We start from the raw sequence: 18,161 nt of genomic DNA, 5'->3' as shown, positions 1-18,161 counted from the left end.
TACCTTGTTTCCCCAAAGTCCTGGGAAGCCCTGACTCTGCCCCTTCCCCTGACTGGCTGTTAGGTGGAAGAACCATATATGGTATTGTGGGGAAGTCCAGGCCAGACTGGCTGGAGCCTTCCCAGTGACTGTATTTTGTGGATACACCTTTGGGGTGGGACCTGTGTGAATGGAGTGTGTGACCAATATGCACTTCATGTTATGGGTGTCTGGTATCTGTGTGTGTGACACATAATGAGACAGCCCTGCCTGAAACTGACATGAATGCAGTGTGGTGTGCTGAAAGGCTGGGTGCTTGCCCCGATCCACATTCCTTGTTATGGGTGTCTGGGTGGAAGGGAATGGCCTGAATGAACTGTGAGCCTGATTGGCTGCCTGCCTGCATGAATGCCCTTCTGACTGATTGGCTAACTGAGCTTGGCTCAGCAGTGTGAATGAGGGACAGAACTGTATATTTGGGGACCTCTCACTCAACAATATTGTTCAGAAGCTGAAGTTGAAACTTGAAGCTGCTTATCCTTGGAGCCCCCCTGGAAGGTTTGCTACTGCTTTCCTTAAACACGATCTGAAAGCTGTCGAGTCTGTCGAGGACTGATCCGAGAGAGGACCTGGCTAGGAGACCACTCCCCAAGCACCGAGGGAACATTGTGCAGATAGCTGATATTCAGCAAGGCACCCTGGAAGCCAGTCCCGAAAGACTGTCGACCGGAGACTGGGTCCGCCAAGGAATCTCGAAGTGAAGCACCCGGACTGCGAGGCCATCGAAGTCCATTGATGTCGACTGGGGTTCGGAGGATTCCCGTAACCACTGGAAGTCAATCGAGCCATGTTGCCCAGAAGCGGGGACAGCTTGATGCCACGGTGCTCGACCGCCAGAGCCACAACGCTCCACCTTTTGCCTAAGAACATTTAAACGAAGGGCTCCCTTGCCATAACCATCGACTGCTTTATCCCGCCGGAGAAAGTCGAGGTCGTCGACAACTGAGGATAATCCGCCATTGGGTTTCCCACCCCCGAAGTCCGCAAAGACGCTGACAAGTGAAGATCCAAAGTCCAGCTGTGGGCGAGTCCCGATTGCTGACGCCGAAATCAGACGCCTACTGCCGGGCCTACGTTCTTCATTGAGTCATCTTTGCAGCACCAAACTCTTCATCTGGGACTTTAGATGCCTGGGTTCCCATTTCTACTAGGACACTTGAGGGCCTTTGGCTCCTGTTTTAAAGGGAGTCCACCTTCGAGGGATCCGTCGACGAACCGTCGAAGAGACTCTGCTAAACTCGGGTACTTTGGGGTAGTGGAACATTTGAACAGGAAACAAGACTATCTTAACATTAATGAACTGGGCTTGTTAATACACTTGATTACAGGTTGGCCAGGTGGGGGCATCCTCACACAGAACTGGGCCTTAGTAGCTAAAGTACCATTCTTCCCTTGTTCAAACTAACTTGTCCTCCTTCCTATGTTTTATGCTTCTACATATTACTGTTTGATTTGTATGCCATTAGAACTGTCAGCAGTTGGTGCATTTTAAAGGAGTTAATAGTTAATTGTGGTACCGCATAGGCATTGTATATAATTGCCATATTAGATTTGCCAAAGTACAAAGTGTGTTATTAATTGTGTATATATATTGAACCTTATTTTTGTATAATGAACTGTGTTCGCACATAACATAGTGTGTGGACGTTCCTTTGTGGGGGGGATTGGGGGCTACACTGTACTTAAGAACCAGCCCGCATCACCTCCTCAGAGCTTAAGCCTTGGTTGCTCGTTCAAGCTACCAGATTGAGAACCTTGGCTGGGGTGCTCTGTGCTTATACTCTGCCATATAGAGGGCAGGAGTACAGATACCCCCTTCCAGTCTTTACAACGTCTTAAGAAGCTTTGTGCTTTAAAATACTGCTGGCTATTCCAATTTTAAAGGGACTCACAAATGCACAAATCTGGTTCCTAAAGTCCCATTTCTGGTCCCTATTTTGGGATTTAAATCTAGTACTAAAATTTGTTGTATGCTCCTTTTGAGCCTCTTCACTCTTGCCTGTTGAGGTTTTTGACATTTAAGACAATCCTATTAACCGCTTTAACATCCACCCGCAGGGTGAGCGAATTACAAGCATTATCGTGTAACCCACCGTTCACAACCTTTTACAAGGACAAAGTCTTCTTGAGAGTTAAAACTTCTTTTCAAATGGATTGTGTCCTCCCACGTATTCCTCATCTTAGATATATCCTTACCTTTAATTTCGCCTCAGAAATTTGTTTCTCTTGTCCAGCAGAGGGCGCTCCACTCAAGGCCGCGGCATCAATGTCCCTCGGTGGCATCCGTCGAGTATCGACGTCATCCCTCGTATAAAAGCCTCCAGCGCACCATTGGCTTCAGTTCCGTTTTTCCGTTAGCTTCGCTTCGGTTCGAGTAAAACGGCGCTTCAGTATTTCGTGACAAAAAGCGATGTCGTCTTCGAACCCTTCCACGCCGAAGGCAGGCTTTAAAAAATGCCTAAGATGTGGAAAGAAAATGTCTTTGATGGATCCACATAAGAACTGTCTATGGTGCCTCGGTCCCGACCACCGAACGGAAGACTGTGGTTCATGCCAGTCGATGACCCACAAAGCCCTAAAAGAGCATAGAGGTAAACTGGCGATGGGGGAGGGTGTTTTGAAGCCTGCTTTAAAAAAGAAAGACTCGGACTAGACTTCAAAATCTCATCGTAAAAGGCATTCGAGAAGTAGATCGAGGAAATCTTCGTCTTCGAAGAAGGCGAAGAAAAGGCGGCATCGATCTCCCTCATCCTCTTTGACATCTTCGGAAGAAGTTATAACATGCCCATCCAAACAGGACTCTCCTAGGAAATGGGAAGCCTTTCGAGTATGCATGTTAAAAAATGTTGAGAACGCGGCCCAGACCCCCTCAAAAATAGCTAAGGAAGACCATGCTCCTGCTCACGAAAAAGGTGATAGAGGAAGGTCCAAAACTAGAAAGGCTCATAAAAAGAAGTCAAGAACGTCATCGAGGGATTCTTCTCGATCACCTCGTAAGACACATCCTTCGGTGCGTAAATCGAAGGCAGAGGGAAACAAAATGGTGTAGAAAGATCATACACCATCGAAGTCGACATCAACGCTGTCAAAGACTTCGAAGCTCCTCGAGTCGACAACTCACTCGAAGGAAGCTACGTCGAGCTCGTGCTCGAAGACCACGAAGGTTCCTTCAACGGTTTCCACGGCTTCCTCGACGATTACATCGAGATCGTCGAAAGTTCCTTCGACGATATCAAAGGAAGTGGTTGACTATGGCACCATCGATGGTTTCGTCGACGCCCAAGCCTCTATTGAAGGAAAGACCTGTAATGCCTGAAAAGGTTTTTCAACCTGAGAGTCGACATGAGTTTTTCAGGACCATGTCATCCATATATGAGGGAGACTCATCAGAACAAGAGGAAGTGACCTCTGCTGGTGTTAGATATGGTACAAGACCTGTCCCAGAGGAATTAATTGATCCTCAATCAAGAATTAAAGACTTGCAAGAATGTTTGCAAACAGCAAGTGGCCTGGATAATTCTCCAGAGTATGAATTTGACAAACCAGACCCATCAGAACAAGTGGATACGAGTTATAGAAGACTAATGGGCAGAGTGACAGAATTTATGGGGTGGGGAAGGAGTTAATCATTCAGTCATGATGATGACATGACAGATATATTATCTGGAACACCCTAACAAGACCCCATTCTACCCTTTCACATTGCATTACAAAGAAGGGTCAGTTCTGCATGGGAACATCCTGAAGCCATAGGGGCTGTGAATAGAAAGTTTGTGGCAAAGTATAGACCTTGTACATCTGATCCGGAATACCTCAGTAAACATCCATCTCCGGAAAGCTTAGTAGTACAGGCAGCCACTTCCACAAAAAATGCTGCATACCCTACAATCCCTCCAGATAGGGACGATAAAAAAGTGGATGCATGTGTCATGATGCCTACCCCCGGAGCACCAGGCCAGGCCCAGCACCCCCGGGAGCAGGCATCACGCCCCCGGGTAAAAGCCCAGCGGCCCTTTATAGGGGCTCTTTGGACTCTGTCCTGGCGCCGTTGGCGCCAGGCTCATGTTGGACATCAGTCCTGGCACCATGGGCGCTAGGCTCATAAGGGGAAGTGTTTGGTGCACTTATCTGAAGCAGACCATGCTGCATGAAGAACCAAGCCAAATGAGGCTTAGGAGGGACTATTTTTCTGAAGGAACTATTTTGTTACTTGGGTGGGGCTGTGGAAGAACACTCACCTGGAACTTCTTCCAAGGCTATTTAAGCCACGCCAGGACAGCCACACGTGCTTCGCGTTGTTCTGCATCCCAGCAGCTGAACGCTCACCGTGTCTGCTCCTGCATCTGGACTCCAGCCACGCCCGCCTCGAACCTGGAACACCTGTAAGGAAAGAAGAGAAGAGAAAGGTGAAAACCAAGAACTTATTCAACATTCTTACCTGCATCCGGAATCTTCACGCCAGCATTCCTGAAGGAAGACTTCCATTTAAAAGCACCGCGTTGCTCGCTGCAGCGCCGCGCTTCACTCACCTGTTCCCGAGACGCCGCCCGGCTCCATCGCGGCTCTCAGCACCGGTCACCACATCTCTGCACCTAGGGGAGAGAAGAAGAAACAAAAGGTGAGCAAGGGAACACAAGAGGAAAGCCGAATTTTCAGCCATATTACCTACCGGCTTTTCTTGGTGAACCATTCCACATCTCGGGTCGGCGCCGCATCTTTGGCAGGGACCGCACCCCGGCCCCTATGGGGAAAGGACAAAAGACATTACTGGGGAATTATAAAGACATTTAGAGGGGTCGCCCTCAGCACTAACTCACCTGATTTTACCACCGGCAATTTAACCCCTCAACGCATCGCCTTTGTTCTGCACCTGAAATAAAGGACAGATCACAGGTTAGGAAAAACAACATAAAAGGAGGCTCACACTTGAACTTTTGCATCTTCATACGTACGGCGTATCGCTCAGAAAAGTCAAGTGGATTTGCCAGCGCCATTCTGAAAACCAGTGAAGTGACTGGACGAACGCGAGCCCCTGCACCAGAAGCAGGATGGAGAGTTCATCCTTCCAAACCATAAGGTGAGCTTAAACCGGGGGTTTTGGAGGAAGTCAGAGAAGAACGAAAGGGGAAAGGGGGGAGCAAGCACACTATTCAGCAGACAGTTAATCCCCTTTCTCATCTGCAGAAGGATATTCCTACGGGCCAGACAAGCAAGATTTGGGGGTCCTGTTCAATCGGTGGTCCGAATTCTGCGCATCACGCTTGAAGAGGCCACAGCAACTCAGACCAGACCAGCGCCTCCGTGGGAGCCAGGTGAGCGTTACAGCATGGTCCAGGAAAATCTTTACATCGGGCAGTATGGCTTTGAAGTCTACCAATGTAACCTGTACTTTAGCAAGGTTCTCTTATACCCTGTGGGACTGTATGTCAGCGGCAGCTGAACACATCCCAGAAGGCGAAGAGCGTGATGGCTTTCTAGCTATTATAAAGGATGGAAAGGAGGCTTCGGGAGAATGCCTTCAATCAGGACTGGACACAGCTGACGGCATCAGCAGGTCCATGGCGACTAGCACAGTGCTACGCAGATTTGTGTGGCTAAGAAAACCTGGGTTTGCACCTGATGTGCAATCCAGACTTCTTAATATGCCCTTTGATGGCTCGAGGTTGTTCGGTAGCAAGGCAGATGAAAGTTTGGAGAAGCTACAGACCTCCAAAGCGGCAGCAAAATCTCTAAGTGCCGCTATAAGACAACCTCAGCAACGCCCCTACACAGGCTCATCTTCCTGGAGGGGTCGTCCTTTTCGTTATTATTCCTCAATTGGAAGAGGAAGAGGGCAGGCCAATCAAAGAGGTCAAAGAAAATTTCCTCGGGGAAGAGGAAAAGGTGCTAGATCAGCCCCAGCAACGGCATTTGTACCATCAGCCGCAAAACCACTCTTGAGGTTTTGACCCACAAGACCCTGGTGGGAGGTAGGTTCTCACAGTTTCTGAAAGAATGGCGGGGCATTACTTCAAATGCTTGGGCACTGGAAAAAGTATCCCAAGGTTATTGCCTTCCTTTTCTAAAGAATCCTCAGAACCATCCTCCGGAATACAACTCTGCCAAGCATCCGGATCTGCTCCTGTTGCAGGAAGTTTTAACCCTGCTACAGAAAGGTGCAATAGAACATGTACCTGTAGCGTAGATGAACAATGGTTGGTATTCCCCATACTTCCTTATTCCAAAGAAAGACAAGGACTGAGACCCATCTTGGACTTGAGAAACTTGAACAAGTTCCTAAGGAAGGACAAATTCAAGATGGTCACACTTTCTCAGATCTTTCAGGCTCTCCAACTCCCAGGACTGGTTGGTATCATTGGACTTCAGGATGCTTACTTTCATGTGCCAATCCATCTCAAGCACAGAAAGTACCTGAGGTTCGCAATTGGCAATTCTCACTATCAGTTTCGAGTTCTGCCATTCGAGTTGACCTCCGCCCCAAGAGTTTTCAACAAGTTGATGGCGGTGGTGACAGCGAGTCTCAGAAGAGGGGGGATTCATGTCTATCCCTATCTAGATGATTGGATGATCAGAGCACGTTCTCCAGAACAAGCCCTGGATCACCTGTCCAAGACTTGTCACTTCCTTCACAAACTAGGTTTTTCTCTGAATTTAAAAAAGTCAAACATGAGACCATCACAAAAGCTCCAGTTTATAGGAGCAGTCCTGGATACCTGTTCAGGCAAAGCCTCGCCTCCCGAAGAGAGAGCTCACCACATTCTGCAGATGGTGACAAAGTTTCAGAATGCCCAGCATCTTCCGGCCTTTGATTTTCTCAGGTTGCTCGGTCTGATGACATCCTGCATTTTCCTGGTGCCAGAAGCCAGATTGAGAATGAGATCTCTTCAATGGGCTCTCAGAACTCAATGGTCCCAGTTCTCAGGGGAAATCTACTGCAAGTCCCAGCCCAAGTAGCACAGGACCTTCAATGGTGGGCTTGCAGACATCATATCCTCGGAGGAGAATCTTTTTGGCAACCATGGCCGGAGATAACAGTAGTGATAGATGCCTCACTCACGGGGTGGGTAGCCCACATCAACGATCTGACAATCAGCGGATGTTGGTCTCCATGGGAGTACAAACTACATATCAATCTTCTGGAGTTGAGGGCAATCAGACTAGCGCTGAAGGCCTTTCTGCCCTCTGTACGGGGAAAGAATGTTCTGATAATGACGGACAACACAGTGGCCATGTACTACCTCAACAAGAGAGGAGGAGTAGGGTCACTACCGTTGTGCAGAGAGGCAATGCAACTCTGGTTCTGGGCAATACGAGAAGGGATCTCTCTATCGGCAATTCTTCTAGCCGGAGAGCGAAACACAACAGCGGACGCTAGGAGCAGGCAGAGCACAGTCTCTCACGAGTGGGAGATAACTCTGGAAGTCATTCAAGAGATCTTCGCCCTTTGGGGAACCCCTCAAGTGGATCTGTTCGCGACCGGGGTCAACCGGAAGTGCGAATTGTACTGCTCAAGGGAATTTCCCCTGAGAGGAGCTCTGGGGGACGCGTTCGTGGTGGAATGGGAGTTCCCACTACTGTACGCGTTGCCTCCAATCCCTGTGATCCCTCAAGTAATCAGGAGGTTGAGATAGTTCAGGAAGACCATGATCCTAACTGCTCCGGATTGGGCCAGGAGAACGTGGTACCTGGACCTTCTCGGCATGTCCATCTGTCTCCAATATGTCTTCCAAGAAGAGTGGATCTTCTCTCGCAACAGGAAGGTCATGTTCTCCATCCGCAGGTCAACACACTCAACCTTCACGCATGGCTTCTGAAAGGCTGAGATACAAGGATTGGGACCTTCCGGATGACGTGATGGATATTTTGCTTTCGGCCAGAAGGCCAGCAACTAAGTCTCTGTACCGGTGTCGTTGGAACAAGTTCAGTAGCTGGTGCAGAGAAAAGAATGTGGACCCTTTTCAGTGTAATATCCCCACAATTTTAACTTTTCTGTTATATTTGGCCAATCTGGGGCTCCAGGTTGGGACAATAAAGGGATATCTAGCAGCACTATCCATCTTTAAGCGCTCTTCTGAAGTAGAATCTTACTTTAAAATACCTTTGATAGTTCAATTCCTAAAAGGTTTAAATAATGTTTTTCCCCCAATACCTTTCCAGGTTCCAGTGTGGGATCTAAATCTAGTTGTAAAATTTCTCACATGTATTCCATTTGAGCCCTTACATTCTTGCCTTTTAAGGCTCCTTAAGTTAAAGACAATTCTTCTTGTAGCATTGACATCAGCCCGCAGGGTGAGTGAGTTGCAGGCGCTTTTGAGCAGACCTCCTCACACCATCTTTTATAAGGACCAAGTAGGGTTAAATCTTCTTTTCTGCCAAAAATTGTTTTGGATTTTCATCTGTCACAAAAGATAACTTTGCCTACATTTTACCCTCCTCCTCATGCAAGCAAGGAAGAGGAAAGACTTCATAGACTAGATCCCAGGAGTGCTCTTAGTTTTTACATCTCAAGATTTGCAAATGTCATCAAATTTTCGTGGGATACACTGGACGTAAACTGGGCCTTCCGGTAACAAAACAAACTTTATCCAGATGGATAATTTTAGCCATAACAGAATGTTATAGATTGGCAGGAAAAGAACCACGTGATGGACTAAGAGCTCATTCGACCAGGGGCATGGCAACTTCTACAGCATTAAAAAGGGGTGTCCCTGTGTAAGATATTTGTGCAGCAGCCACATGGTCATCTATGCGCACCTTTATAAAACATTATGCATTGGACTCGACTTCTTCTCAAGGAGGTCTGTTTGCAAAATCTGTACTACATTCTATACATGATTAGAAAAGGATACTGTACTCCCACCTCCGAGACAAAACTGCTTTGGGAGTCTATCTAAGATGAGGAATACATGTGAGGACACAATCCATTCGAAGAAGTTACTTACCAACTGTAACGTTCTTTCGATTGGATGTCTCTCCCAAGTATTCCTCATCGACCCTCCCATCCTAACCCCACAGTACAGTTTACGTGTATTACACTCAACTCTTTTAGGGCTTGGGTCAAAAGAGGCATACCTAAAACGAAGCAAGATCCATGGACTATATTATACGAAAAAACAGAACTGAAGCCAACGGGCGCGCTCAAGACTTTTATACGATGGATGACGTCGATACTCGACGGATGCCGCCGAGGGACATCAACACTGCGGCCTCGAGTGGAGCGCCCTCTGCTGGACAAGAGAAAAAAATTTCCAAGGCGAAACCTAAAGGTAAGGATATATCTAAGATGAGGAATACGTGGGAGGAACATCCAATCGAAAGAACGTTACAGTTGGTAAGTAACTTGTTCTTCTACCGAAAGTAGTTTCTGACTTTCATATCTCGCAGAAAATTGTTTTGCCAACTTTCAACCCTCCTCCACTCCCTAGTAAAGAAGTAGAAAGACTGCACAGACTAAACCCTTAAAGAGCTCTGAGCTTCTACATATGGCGTCTTGCTAAACTAGGGCAGGACGACCAATTTTTTGTTGGTTACACCAGATCATAAGTTAGTTCTGGCAGTTACTAAACAGATGTTATCCAGGTGGATAATTCTGAGTATCACAGAATGTTACAGACTAACAGTCAAGTATCCCCCAGCAGGTTTGCAAGCTCACTCCACAAGGGGCTTGGCTAATTCTTCTGCCTTATAGAGAGGGTGCCGTTTCAGGACATCTGTGCGGCAGCCACTTGGTTATCTATTCATACCTTCACAAAGCACTATTGCCTCGAGACTGCTTCAGGACACAAGGTGGAATTTGGAAAGGCTGTCCTACAACACTCCATTTTGAGTAACATTGAAATGTATTACTCTTCCGAAAAGATGAAGAATACGTGGGAGGACACAATCCATTTGAAAAACAAGTTACTTACCCCTGTTAACGTTCTTTCGACTGGATGTTCCTCCCAGGTATTCCTCATCGCCCCTTCTAGCCTACCCTCGATTAGAATTTCCGTGCATTACAGTTTGCGTTCCTTGAGCGTCTGATCCTGAATTGATTACACTAATGCCGGTTATCCTGTGGGAAGAAGGCAAAAAACTGAACTGAAGTAACGGACGCAGTGTGTGCTATGTATGCCATCAGTGACGTCAACCTTGAGACAGAGGCCATCCAGGAACATCGGGTCGACCCTCACAGCACAGTGCCATGCGACGAAAAAAACATTCTGAAGCAGCTGACGCCGGAAGGGAGATATCTAAAGATGAGGAATACGTGGGAGTAACATCCAGTCGAAAGAACGTTGCCAGCGCTAATTAGCGTATTCTTTTTCTTTTTTTCTTCAGTCACCTTCCATGGAGGAGGAGGTGAAGTTTTATTGACTGGGTCCATGAATGGTGTTTAGTGTATATGTCATCAGAATAAGGACGTCTGCTTTTTATTGCCTATATGAAAGCCAGCCAAGGGATGGCTGTATTTAATCAAACTCTCTGTGGATTTTTCGTTGCATTATGAATTGTTTCCGATTTGGCTGAAAAAGAAATGCTTCCGGGCATACGATTGCACTCCACAAAGGGGCTTGCAGGTACTTCAGTGTTCATGAGGAGGGTGACAGCCATGGACATTTACAGACGGTGTGCAAAAAGAAGTTGGAAAAACTCATCCAACTAGATCTGTTGCTCTCTGTAGGGCTCTCATGGAGCTTCTCAATGATTTTATACAAGTTTGTGCAGTCTTGATCAGAGTTTTCTTCAAAAGGTTCTTAATATTTTCTTATATATATTTTATATGTTATCCTTTGTTACTAATGTTCATGTATGCGCAAAATTCACAAATTGCAAACTGCTAGGTGCTCAGACAAGAAGCGGACTAATTTGGTATTTTGTGTAGTTATTTTAATGCCAATGCATTTCGGAGTGAACCTCCTTCGTCAGGGCGTTTACCACACTGATGTATTCAAAAGTAATACATGTGTTTAAATAAACCAAGAAATGAATCAATCACATATTTGGGACCATACTGAAAATCAAATATAATAAACAAGCATGTAATGCGTATGAGATTGAATTATTTCACAATACACATGAATCAAATCAGTTTCAAACCATTATGATGATAATAATAATGAGTGTAAGAATATAGTTTAATATTTACGTACATACCCATTCGTGGCAAATTTCAAATGTGAATATCGGATGAAATAATATTAGGGAAAAAACAACAACATAACATGTTTGTTAGAAGAGTGTTCGTGATAAGTTAAATGGTAATGAATATCATGTTCACAACGTCAAGTTTACCAATAGTCCTTTAAACGCATTTTATTTGTCAAATTAAATTACCTTTGGTGATTCTTTGTGGTGTCTAACACCACTACAGGGCAGGAAACCCTGTATTTTCAACGGTTCAACTGTAGATGATAAGAAGATAAGAAAAGAAAAAAACGTTTCCTTAGCATTGCTTCAAATTACTATAAACTAATGCGAGATGCCTTGTACCTTAAAGAAAGGATTCATGGCTTACCCGTATGAATTCACTCGTATGTTTTTTCTTTCTCTATGGCTGTTCTGCAGGGAAATGAAAATGAAGTCTAATCTTAGTACAGTGGTGAACTAGCCGTCAATAAGTTACTGTGTGTGTACGAGCTGGTAGGGCTTACCCTTGTGTTCTCCTGTTCGTGGTCGTAGAGGCAGACTTGAGTGCGAGCGTGCGCCGAGTAGGGAAAACTAGTTTAAGTTGTATTCAAGTTTCCATAGCAACCCCCCTTGGAAATGGGGAGACGGGACGATCAGAGTGTCTGTATGGACATAGAATTGTTTGAATTATGTAAAGCAAACATCCTTTTCTTAATACACTTTACATGCGTTGTTACAAAGAATAATAACAAAACGTCTTAAGGTAGGTTCTTGCAACATGACGTGTATAAATAAAAAAATGCATATTCCGTAATCTACACTTATAGGCGGTCACGGGAGGTTAAGGACGCCTCCAATTACGAAAATGTACAGATGGATTATCTGTATTTGTTAATTTGATAATACGATTAAGTGAGACACACAGTATACCAACCTGAATCAGGCCGAGATTCGCAGATATATAAATAAGATTTTGTATGTCATAACAGGAGACTCATTACCAGTTATATATATAGGCATTATGGGTTTCAAAAACTGATTAAAAAAAGTTTCATAAATCAAAATGTCTACATTAGCAACTATATCTCTTGTTGAGTTGTTTTAAAGTGGAATATTTTGTGAAATACTATTACATTGCTGCCTGAATCATAATATTCTCTGATGTTTTCGTATGTATCATAGCCTTCAATGTTTGGCAATAATGGGTGTATTCATAAGAAGCATGCCCTGTTGATTTCTTCATTCAGTAGACACCCTAACTCTTCGATCGTAACACTCCCTCCCATCAAGCCTGGTTTGAATATTCTCATGTGGCTCATTCCTCTGAACTACCTCTAATATCAAAAATCGAATCTGTGTCAAATTGTGTCTTTCTTTGAGCCGATGTCTTGCAACTGCTGAATTCAAGTTTTTATTTTGTATGCAGTAGCGATGTTCGTTCCAACAAAGTTTTGCTTTTCTTTGAGACTGTCCAACATAGTATTGTCCACAAGGACACTTAATTGCGTAGATGATGTTTAATGTGTCACAGGTAGCAAATGATTTTAGCATGATCTTTCTTCCAGTATGAGAATGATTTATAGTTGGTCCTTTATGTACATAACTACAGTTGCTACAATGTAGGCATGGAAAAGTTCCAACACATTTGGTATCCAGTTGTTTCCTAGGTTGTCTTGTTTGTACCAGGCTGTCTCTGAAATTTTTGCTGCGTTGGTAGGCAAATGTTGGTAGTTCTTTGAAGATTTCTTTGGTCCTATTGTCGCAGGACAACACTTGCCAGTGTTTTTTGATGATAGATTTGATACGACTACTTTATTTTTATTTATTTTTTTCTTTTATTCTATATAATCAACTTGTGATTTTTACAAAATCAATTTACTTCCTGTGAATTCTGAAGATTTCGAAGGATGCATCAGACAAACAAAACAAAATTTCTGCGCGTAATCATAGAGATGACTGGGTGAGAGTGTTGAGTCCAGTTGCTTCACCCTTCTATGTTTCCTGTTTCATGTTCTTTCATTTTAACAAAAATGATTGTTAGAAGTTTTGTTGTTGCGATAGTCCATTTTGACTTTTCACCTGACATCAGTCTGTTCCACCACACATTTTCATCTAGAATTGAAACTGACATCCCAAGAGGTGAAAGGTATGCGCTTCTTTCATAGCTAAGCGCCTTGCAGTGCAGCAATAGATGTTTCAAATTTTCTGGTTCGTCTGTTGCTTTACATAATCTACATTCTTTAGAGGCCGCCTGGAGTCTGATGCAAAGGATTTCCCATGTGGGCATTAGGTTCAGACGGGCTCTCAGAAAACTCCTCATTAGTTTTTTGTCCGGGAACTGTTGACAATATGGCAGAGGGGATTTTAGCTTGTTAAAAGATGGAGGGAGATGTGCAGTTAGTTTGTTTGAGTGTGCCTTATCAACTGTGTCGATCCAGTCCATGAGCGCCATTTTTCTTTTTCTTTTTTCAGGGTTTCCGATCAGTTCAGCTTCAGTGCAGGCTATTTTCTTCAATTTTGTTGTCTGTATTAGCGACCATTTTTTTAGGCTATGTAGACGGCAAGTAGAGAGTTCTGCAGCTATCAATTTGAATATTGGGAGCGTATCCGGAAGGATGATTTTTCTGTAGGTTTGCATAGCATTTTGTTCCACCACTCCCAATAAAGACTGAAGGCTTAAGTCACGCCTGATGTTCGCAATGGCCGGCGAGTTTGGTAAGCCCAAAACAGATCGCAATAGTAAGCCTTCAATTTTTGGCCAGATTGAAGTTGGCATTGACAGGGTTGCGCCCATTCCATAAACCAGCGCCGGGACAACTTTGCCTCTGTAAAATTGGATTACAGGCTCCAGTGAGAATTTACCATACATCTTGTCAATTGATCTCATCTGGGCTGCTAAGTTCCTAGCCTTGCCCCAAAGAGTAGTTTGCGTACATGATTCCCGAGCTGAGCTGTCTATCATTATTCCCAAGTATTTGTAGCAGTCAACAGTTTTGATCTTAGTGTTTTACAGGAACCATGCTCTATTACGGGACTTGATGGAGTCGTTTTTTGCCAGAATCAGGATTTTTGTTTTAGATTTGTTGATTTCGAGATTTGTTTTTATGTAATTTGCCAGATTGGTCAATTGGCGCTGTGATACGACTACTTTTTGTGGAAAATCTGGTGACAAACACTAGAGATGGTTCGGTTTTTATTTTCCTTGTAGCTGTGAGTAATTTATCTCTACTTTTTTGTTCCACTTTGCGTTTTGCATCTGTTATCTCCTCCTGTTTGTATCCATGTTTTATGAATTTTTCACTCATTTCTTTAAGTTCCCTGTCATAATCCAGTGGATCACTGATGATGCGTTTTACTCTGAGCATTTGGCTGTATGGCAGATTCTTAATTAAGCTTGGTTCATAAAAACTCAGTCTGTGGAGTAAATTGTTACGATAAGTTGTTTTTGTATAAATATTTGTCTTGTAATGGTGTTCCATGGATTGTATGTTCACGTTGAGAAAGTGGATATTGCTCAGGGAATGTTCATGAGTAAACTGGATTCTTTCACAGTGGTATTCAAATATGAGAAAAATTCCATAAGTTTTGCCTCTGTATTTGTCCAAATTCCAAAAAGGTTGTCTATAAATCGAATCCAAATAGCCAGATGCGGTTTCCATGTTTGGTGACTCAATATATGATCTGTTTCAAATGTATGCATAAATGTGTTTGCATATGAAGGGGCCATTGTAGCTCCCATTGCAGTTCCTGTTATTTGCATAAAAAACGGATTCTTATATTTGAAATGAGTTTGTTGATATGAAGCGTAGTAAGATGGCAATGAATTCTTTGTTTGCTTCTATTTCACCCGTGTTTAAGAGTAACCACTCTTCTCCTGCAATTCCTAAGTCATGTGGGATTGATGTATATAGGTTCTTTACATCAACAGTAAACAGAATATGTGAAGATGAATGTGTTACTGCAGCCAATAGTTGGAGAAAATATGTTGTGTCCTTAATGTAAGTATATGTTTTCTGGATAAGCGGTTGTAAAAAATAATCGATGTATTTTCCAATCTGCTGTAATATGCTGTTAATTCCGGCCACAATTGGTCTGCCGGGAGGGTTAATGAGATCCTTGTGTATTTTTGGCAACATGTATAAATTTGGGATGCAGGGATTACAGCTTGCGTTCCTTGAGCGTCTGATCCTGAATTGATCACACTAATGCCGGTTATCCTGTGGGAAGAAGGCAAAAAACTGAACTGAAGTAACGGATGCAGTGTGTGTTATGGATGCCATCAATGACATCAACCTCAAGACAGAGGCCCTCGAGGAACATCGGTTCGACCCTGACAAAGCACAGTGCCATGTGACGAAATAAACATTCTGAAGCAGCTGACGCTGGAAGGGAGATATCTAAAGATGAGGAATACGTGGGAGTAACATCCAGTTGAAAGAACGTTGCCAGTGGTAATTAGCGTGTTCTCTTTTTTTTTTTCTTCAGTCACCTTCCATGGAGGAGGAGGTGAAGTTTCATTGACTGAGTCCATTAATGGTGTTTAGTGTATATGTCGTCAGAATAAGGACGTCCACTTTTTATTGCCTATATGAAAGCCAGCCAAGGGATGGCTGTATTTAATCAAACTCTCTGTGGATTTTTCTTTGCATTGTGAATTGTTTCTGATTTGCCTGGAAAAGAAATGCCTCCGGGCCTACGATTCCACTCCACAAATGGGCTTGCAGGTACTTCGGTGTTCGTGAGGAGGGTGACAGCCGTGGACATTTACAGACAGCGACCTGGGCTTGGATTCATACCTTCGTAAAGCACTATTGCTTAGACTCTGTCAGGGCAGTACTTCGAAAATGTCTCGGTGTAGTAGATTTATCCAAGCTCCTCTTTCCTTCTCCAGGAAGTACGTACTGGGATGGGAATGTATTTAAAATGAGTAATCTGTAGATGGATGTAATCCATTCAAAGATTACATTACTTTCACCTGATCATGCTCTTTCTCATGGATTATCCTCACACAGAAACAGATTCTTAATCATACTGCCAGTTTACCCCAATAGGAGCACATGAGAAGAAAGAGGTATTCATGTTTCCACGGCTCCTGGTGGGGGGGAATGAAGGCTAACTGAGGTCACAGGGCATGTTGTTCTCTATATGGATGGTACTGGTCATGCCATTTTCACTGTCATAGGCCTGATTCACAGAACATTTTCCTATGGGATAGCGCCATTATAAAACACTTCCATGAATCGGGACCCTAGTGTGCACTGTCGATACCAAGGCACATTATTCTCCCTGCTGTTAGGTTTTCAACAGCTTCCGCCAAATACATTTCTTAGTGAGGAATGTGCGGGAGGAAGATCCATCAGAAAGAGTGTTCTTCTAGAGTCATAAAAACAAATCTGCATTTCATAAATACTGATAATATAGCTTAAGTCCTATTGTTGATCTTTTATTTTTCTTCTCATTTTAGATGTGGAACATTTTCTTTCCAGTATACACAGCACTTTAGAATTGCTTTTGTCCCAGCACAGTGCCAAAGAGATCATTGACAAATTAAGTCATTCTGCCTTTGCCATGGCAACCCGTCAACTGGTAAGTAATGCTGAAGGGATTCTAAAAGATATATGCTGTTTATGATTGTTTGATTATATTATGTTTGCAAGTTTTATAATGACTTTTTAAAAATGTATTGCAGATGATCTTTATGTTGGATTTCTGCGCTTTAAACATTCCACACTGTGACATGTTCACCAAGTTCAGCACCCTGACTTTACTCTTGAAGGATCTCTGCAAAGACTCAGAGGAGTTTAATAATAAGGTATCACTTATTCCTATTTTAATATTTGAACACACATTTTTCAAATTTGCTTTCATAGTGAATGGCTGCCCACGAGCACATCACAAGACCTAAAATACAAAACAAGTGTAATATTTCTTCTAAAAAAAGGAAAGATGTTCTTCTCATAAGGTCTCTTGTTCACTTAATTACTTTTTCTCCTAGCTGGCCCTTGCTTTGCCTAACTGCAACTTGTCTGCTTCCCTTCTGTCCTCAAATGGCTTTTCCTATAGCTAGAAGTTATGTTTTACAGTTCATATGCGCATCGCTAGATTCCTTCTTATGAAATGTTGTGAATCTAGTCTGACCTTCTATTGAATAAAAGATTCTTGCTCTCTCAGCGCTTTGTGCTCCACTTTGGGGAGTGATGGTACTCGTATGTCCCATCTCATCCCCTTTCCTCCATCCTTTTGGGAACCTCCCAACATGGGGACAGTACTGAAACCTTTGGCAGTGAGAAATTGAGTTTCCCCTTTAAATTTAGTAGATCACGCTGGGCCCTCCACGCCTCACCTCAGCCCTTTTTTCCGCACTGACGGTGTCGAACCTGGCAGCCAGTGCAAAGACTTTTTTAAACTTTCCGCTTGCTCCCCTTCTTTGTTTTTCAATCATATTTAACCTCCCTTGGTGATTGCCTCCCCCGGCGCTTGTCGACCCCAGGAGGATTATTTATTTATTTATGTTTATAAAGCGCATGTCACTGGCCCAGAGGCATATTCGGGCTAACAGGACGTACAACATATAATCATAACATATAAAAACAGGGACTATGCTTAGGAAACAGCTGACAGCCCACAGGCCAAGCCTGGCTGAGGCATTGTAGCTAGACTAGAGTTCATCCAAACAACCTGGTTTTCAGATCCTTCTTAAAAATAAAGAAAGATTGGCACACCCTAAAATCGAGAGGCAGTACATTCCAGCTCTTAGGGGCAGCATAGCCAAATTACACCTTGTTGACCCCTACCAATTTGTACCATGGCGTGCTGAGTAGCCCCGTACTTTTCACTCTTAATGTCCTCCTTGTTGGCAACCCAGAAAGACGATTGGAGAGAGAGGCTGGAATTTACCCATGTAGACAGTTTTGTGTAACACACAAGAGGCGCAAGGTCACTCTGCTTGCTATAGGTAGCCAGTGGAGATCTCTCCTAGCATCAGAAACATGTTCGCAGTCTTCAGCCCTTTT

The 18,161-nt window shown here is 43.8% G+C and overlaps 1 protein-coding gene across 3 annotated transcripts in view; it reads left to right on the top strand.

Annotated features, from left to right (window-relative positions):
- ZZEF1 (zinc finger ZZ-type and EF-hand domain containing 1) overlaps window positions 1–18,161 on the top strand; it is a 3,309,810-nt gene that overhangs the window by 1,017,633 nt on the left and 2,274,016 nt on the right. For all 3 annotated transcript variants that reach the window (XM_069614719.1, XM_069614718.1, XM_069614717.1), the window contains exons 20-21: window positions 16,613–16,734; window positions 16,838–16,960. In XM_069614719.1, the coding sequence (XP_069470820.1) occupies window positions 16,613–16,734; window positions 16,838–16,960 (245 nt within the window). The remainder of the gene's footprint in view (window positions 1–16,612; window positions 16,735–16,837; window positions 16,961–18,161) is intronic.

The sequence above is a fragment of the Ambystoma mexicanum genome, chromosome 9, assembly GCF_040938575.1.
Source record: "Ambystoma mexicanum isolate Mex_15411 chromosome 9, UKY_AmexF1_1, whole genome shotgun sequence".
Lineage (NCBI taxonomy): Eukaryota > Metazoa > Chordata > Amphibia > Caudata > Ambystomatidae > Ambystoma > Ambystoma mexicanum.
Note: the sequence above shows the minus strand (reverse complement) of the source record. Positions and strands in the feature narration are given on the sequence as shown.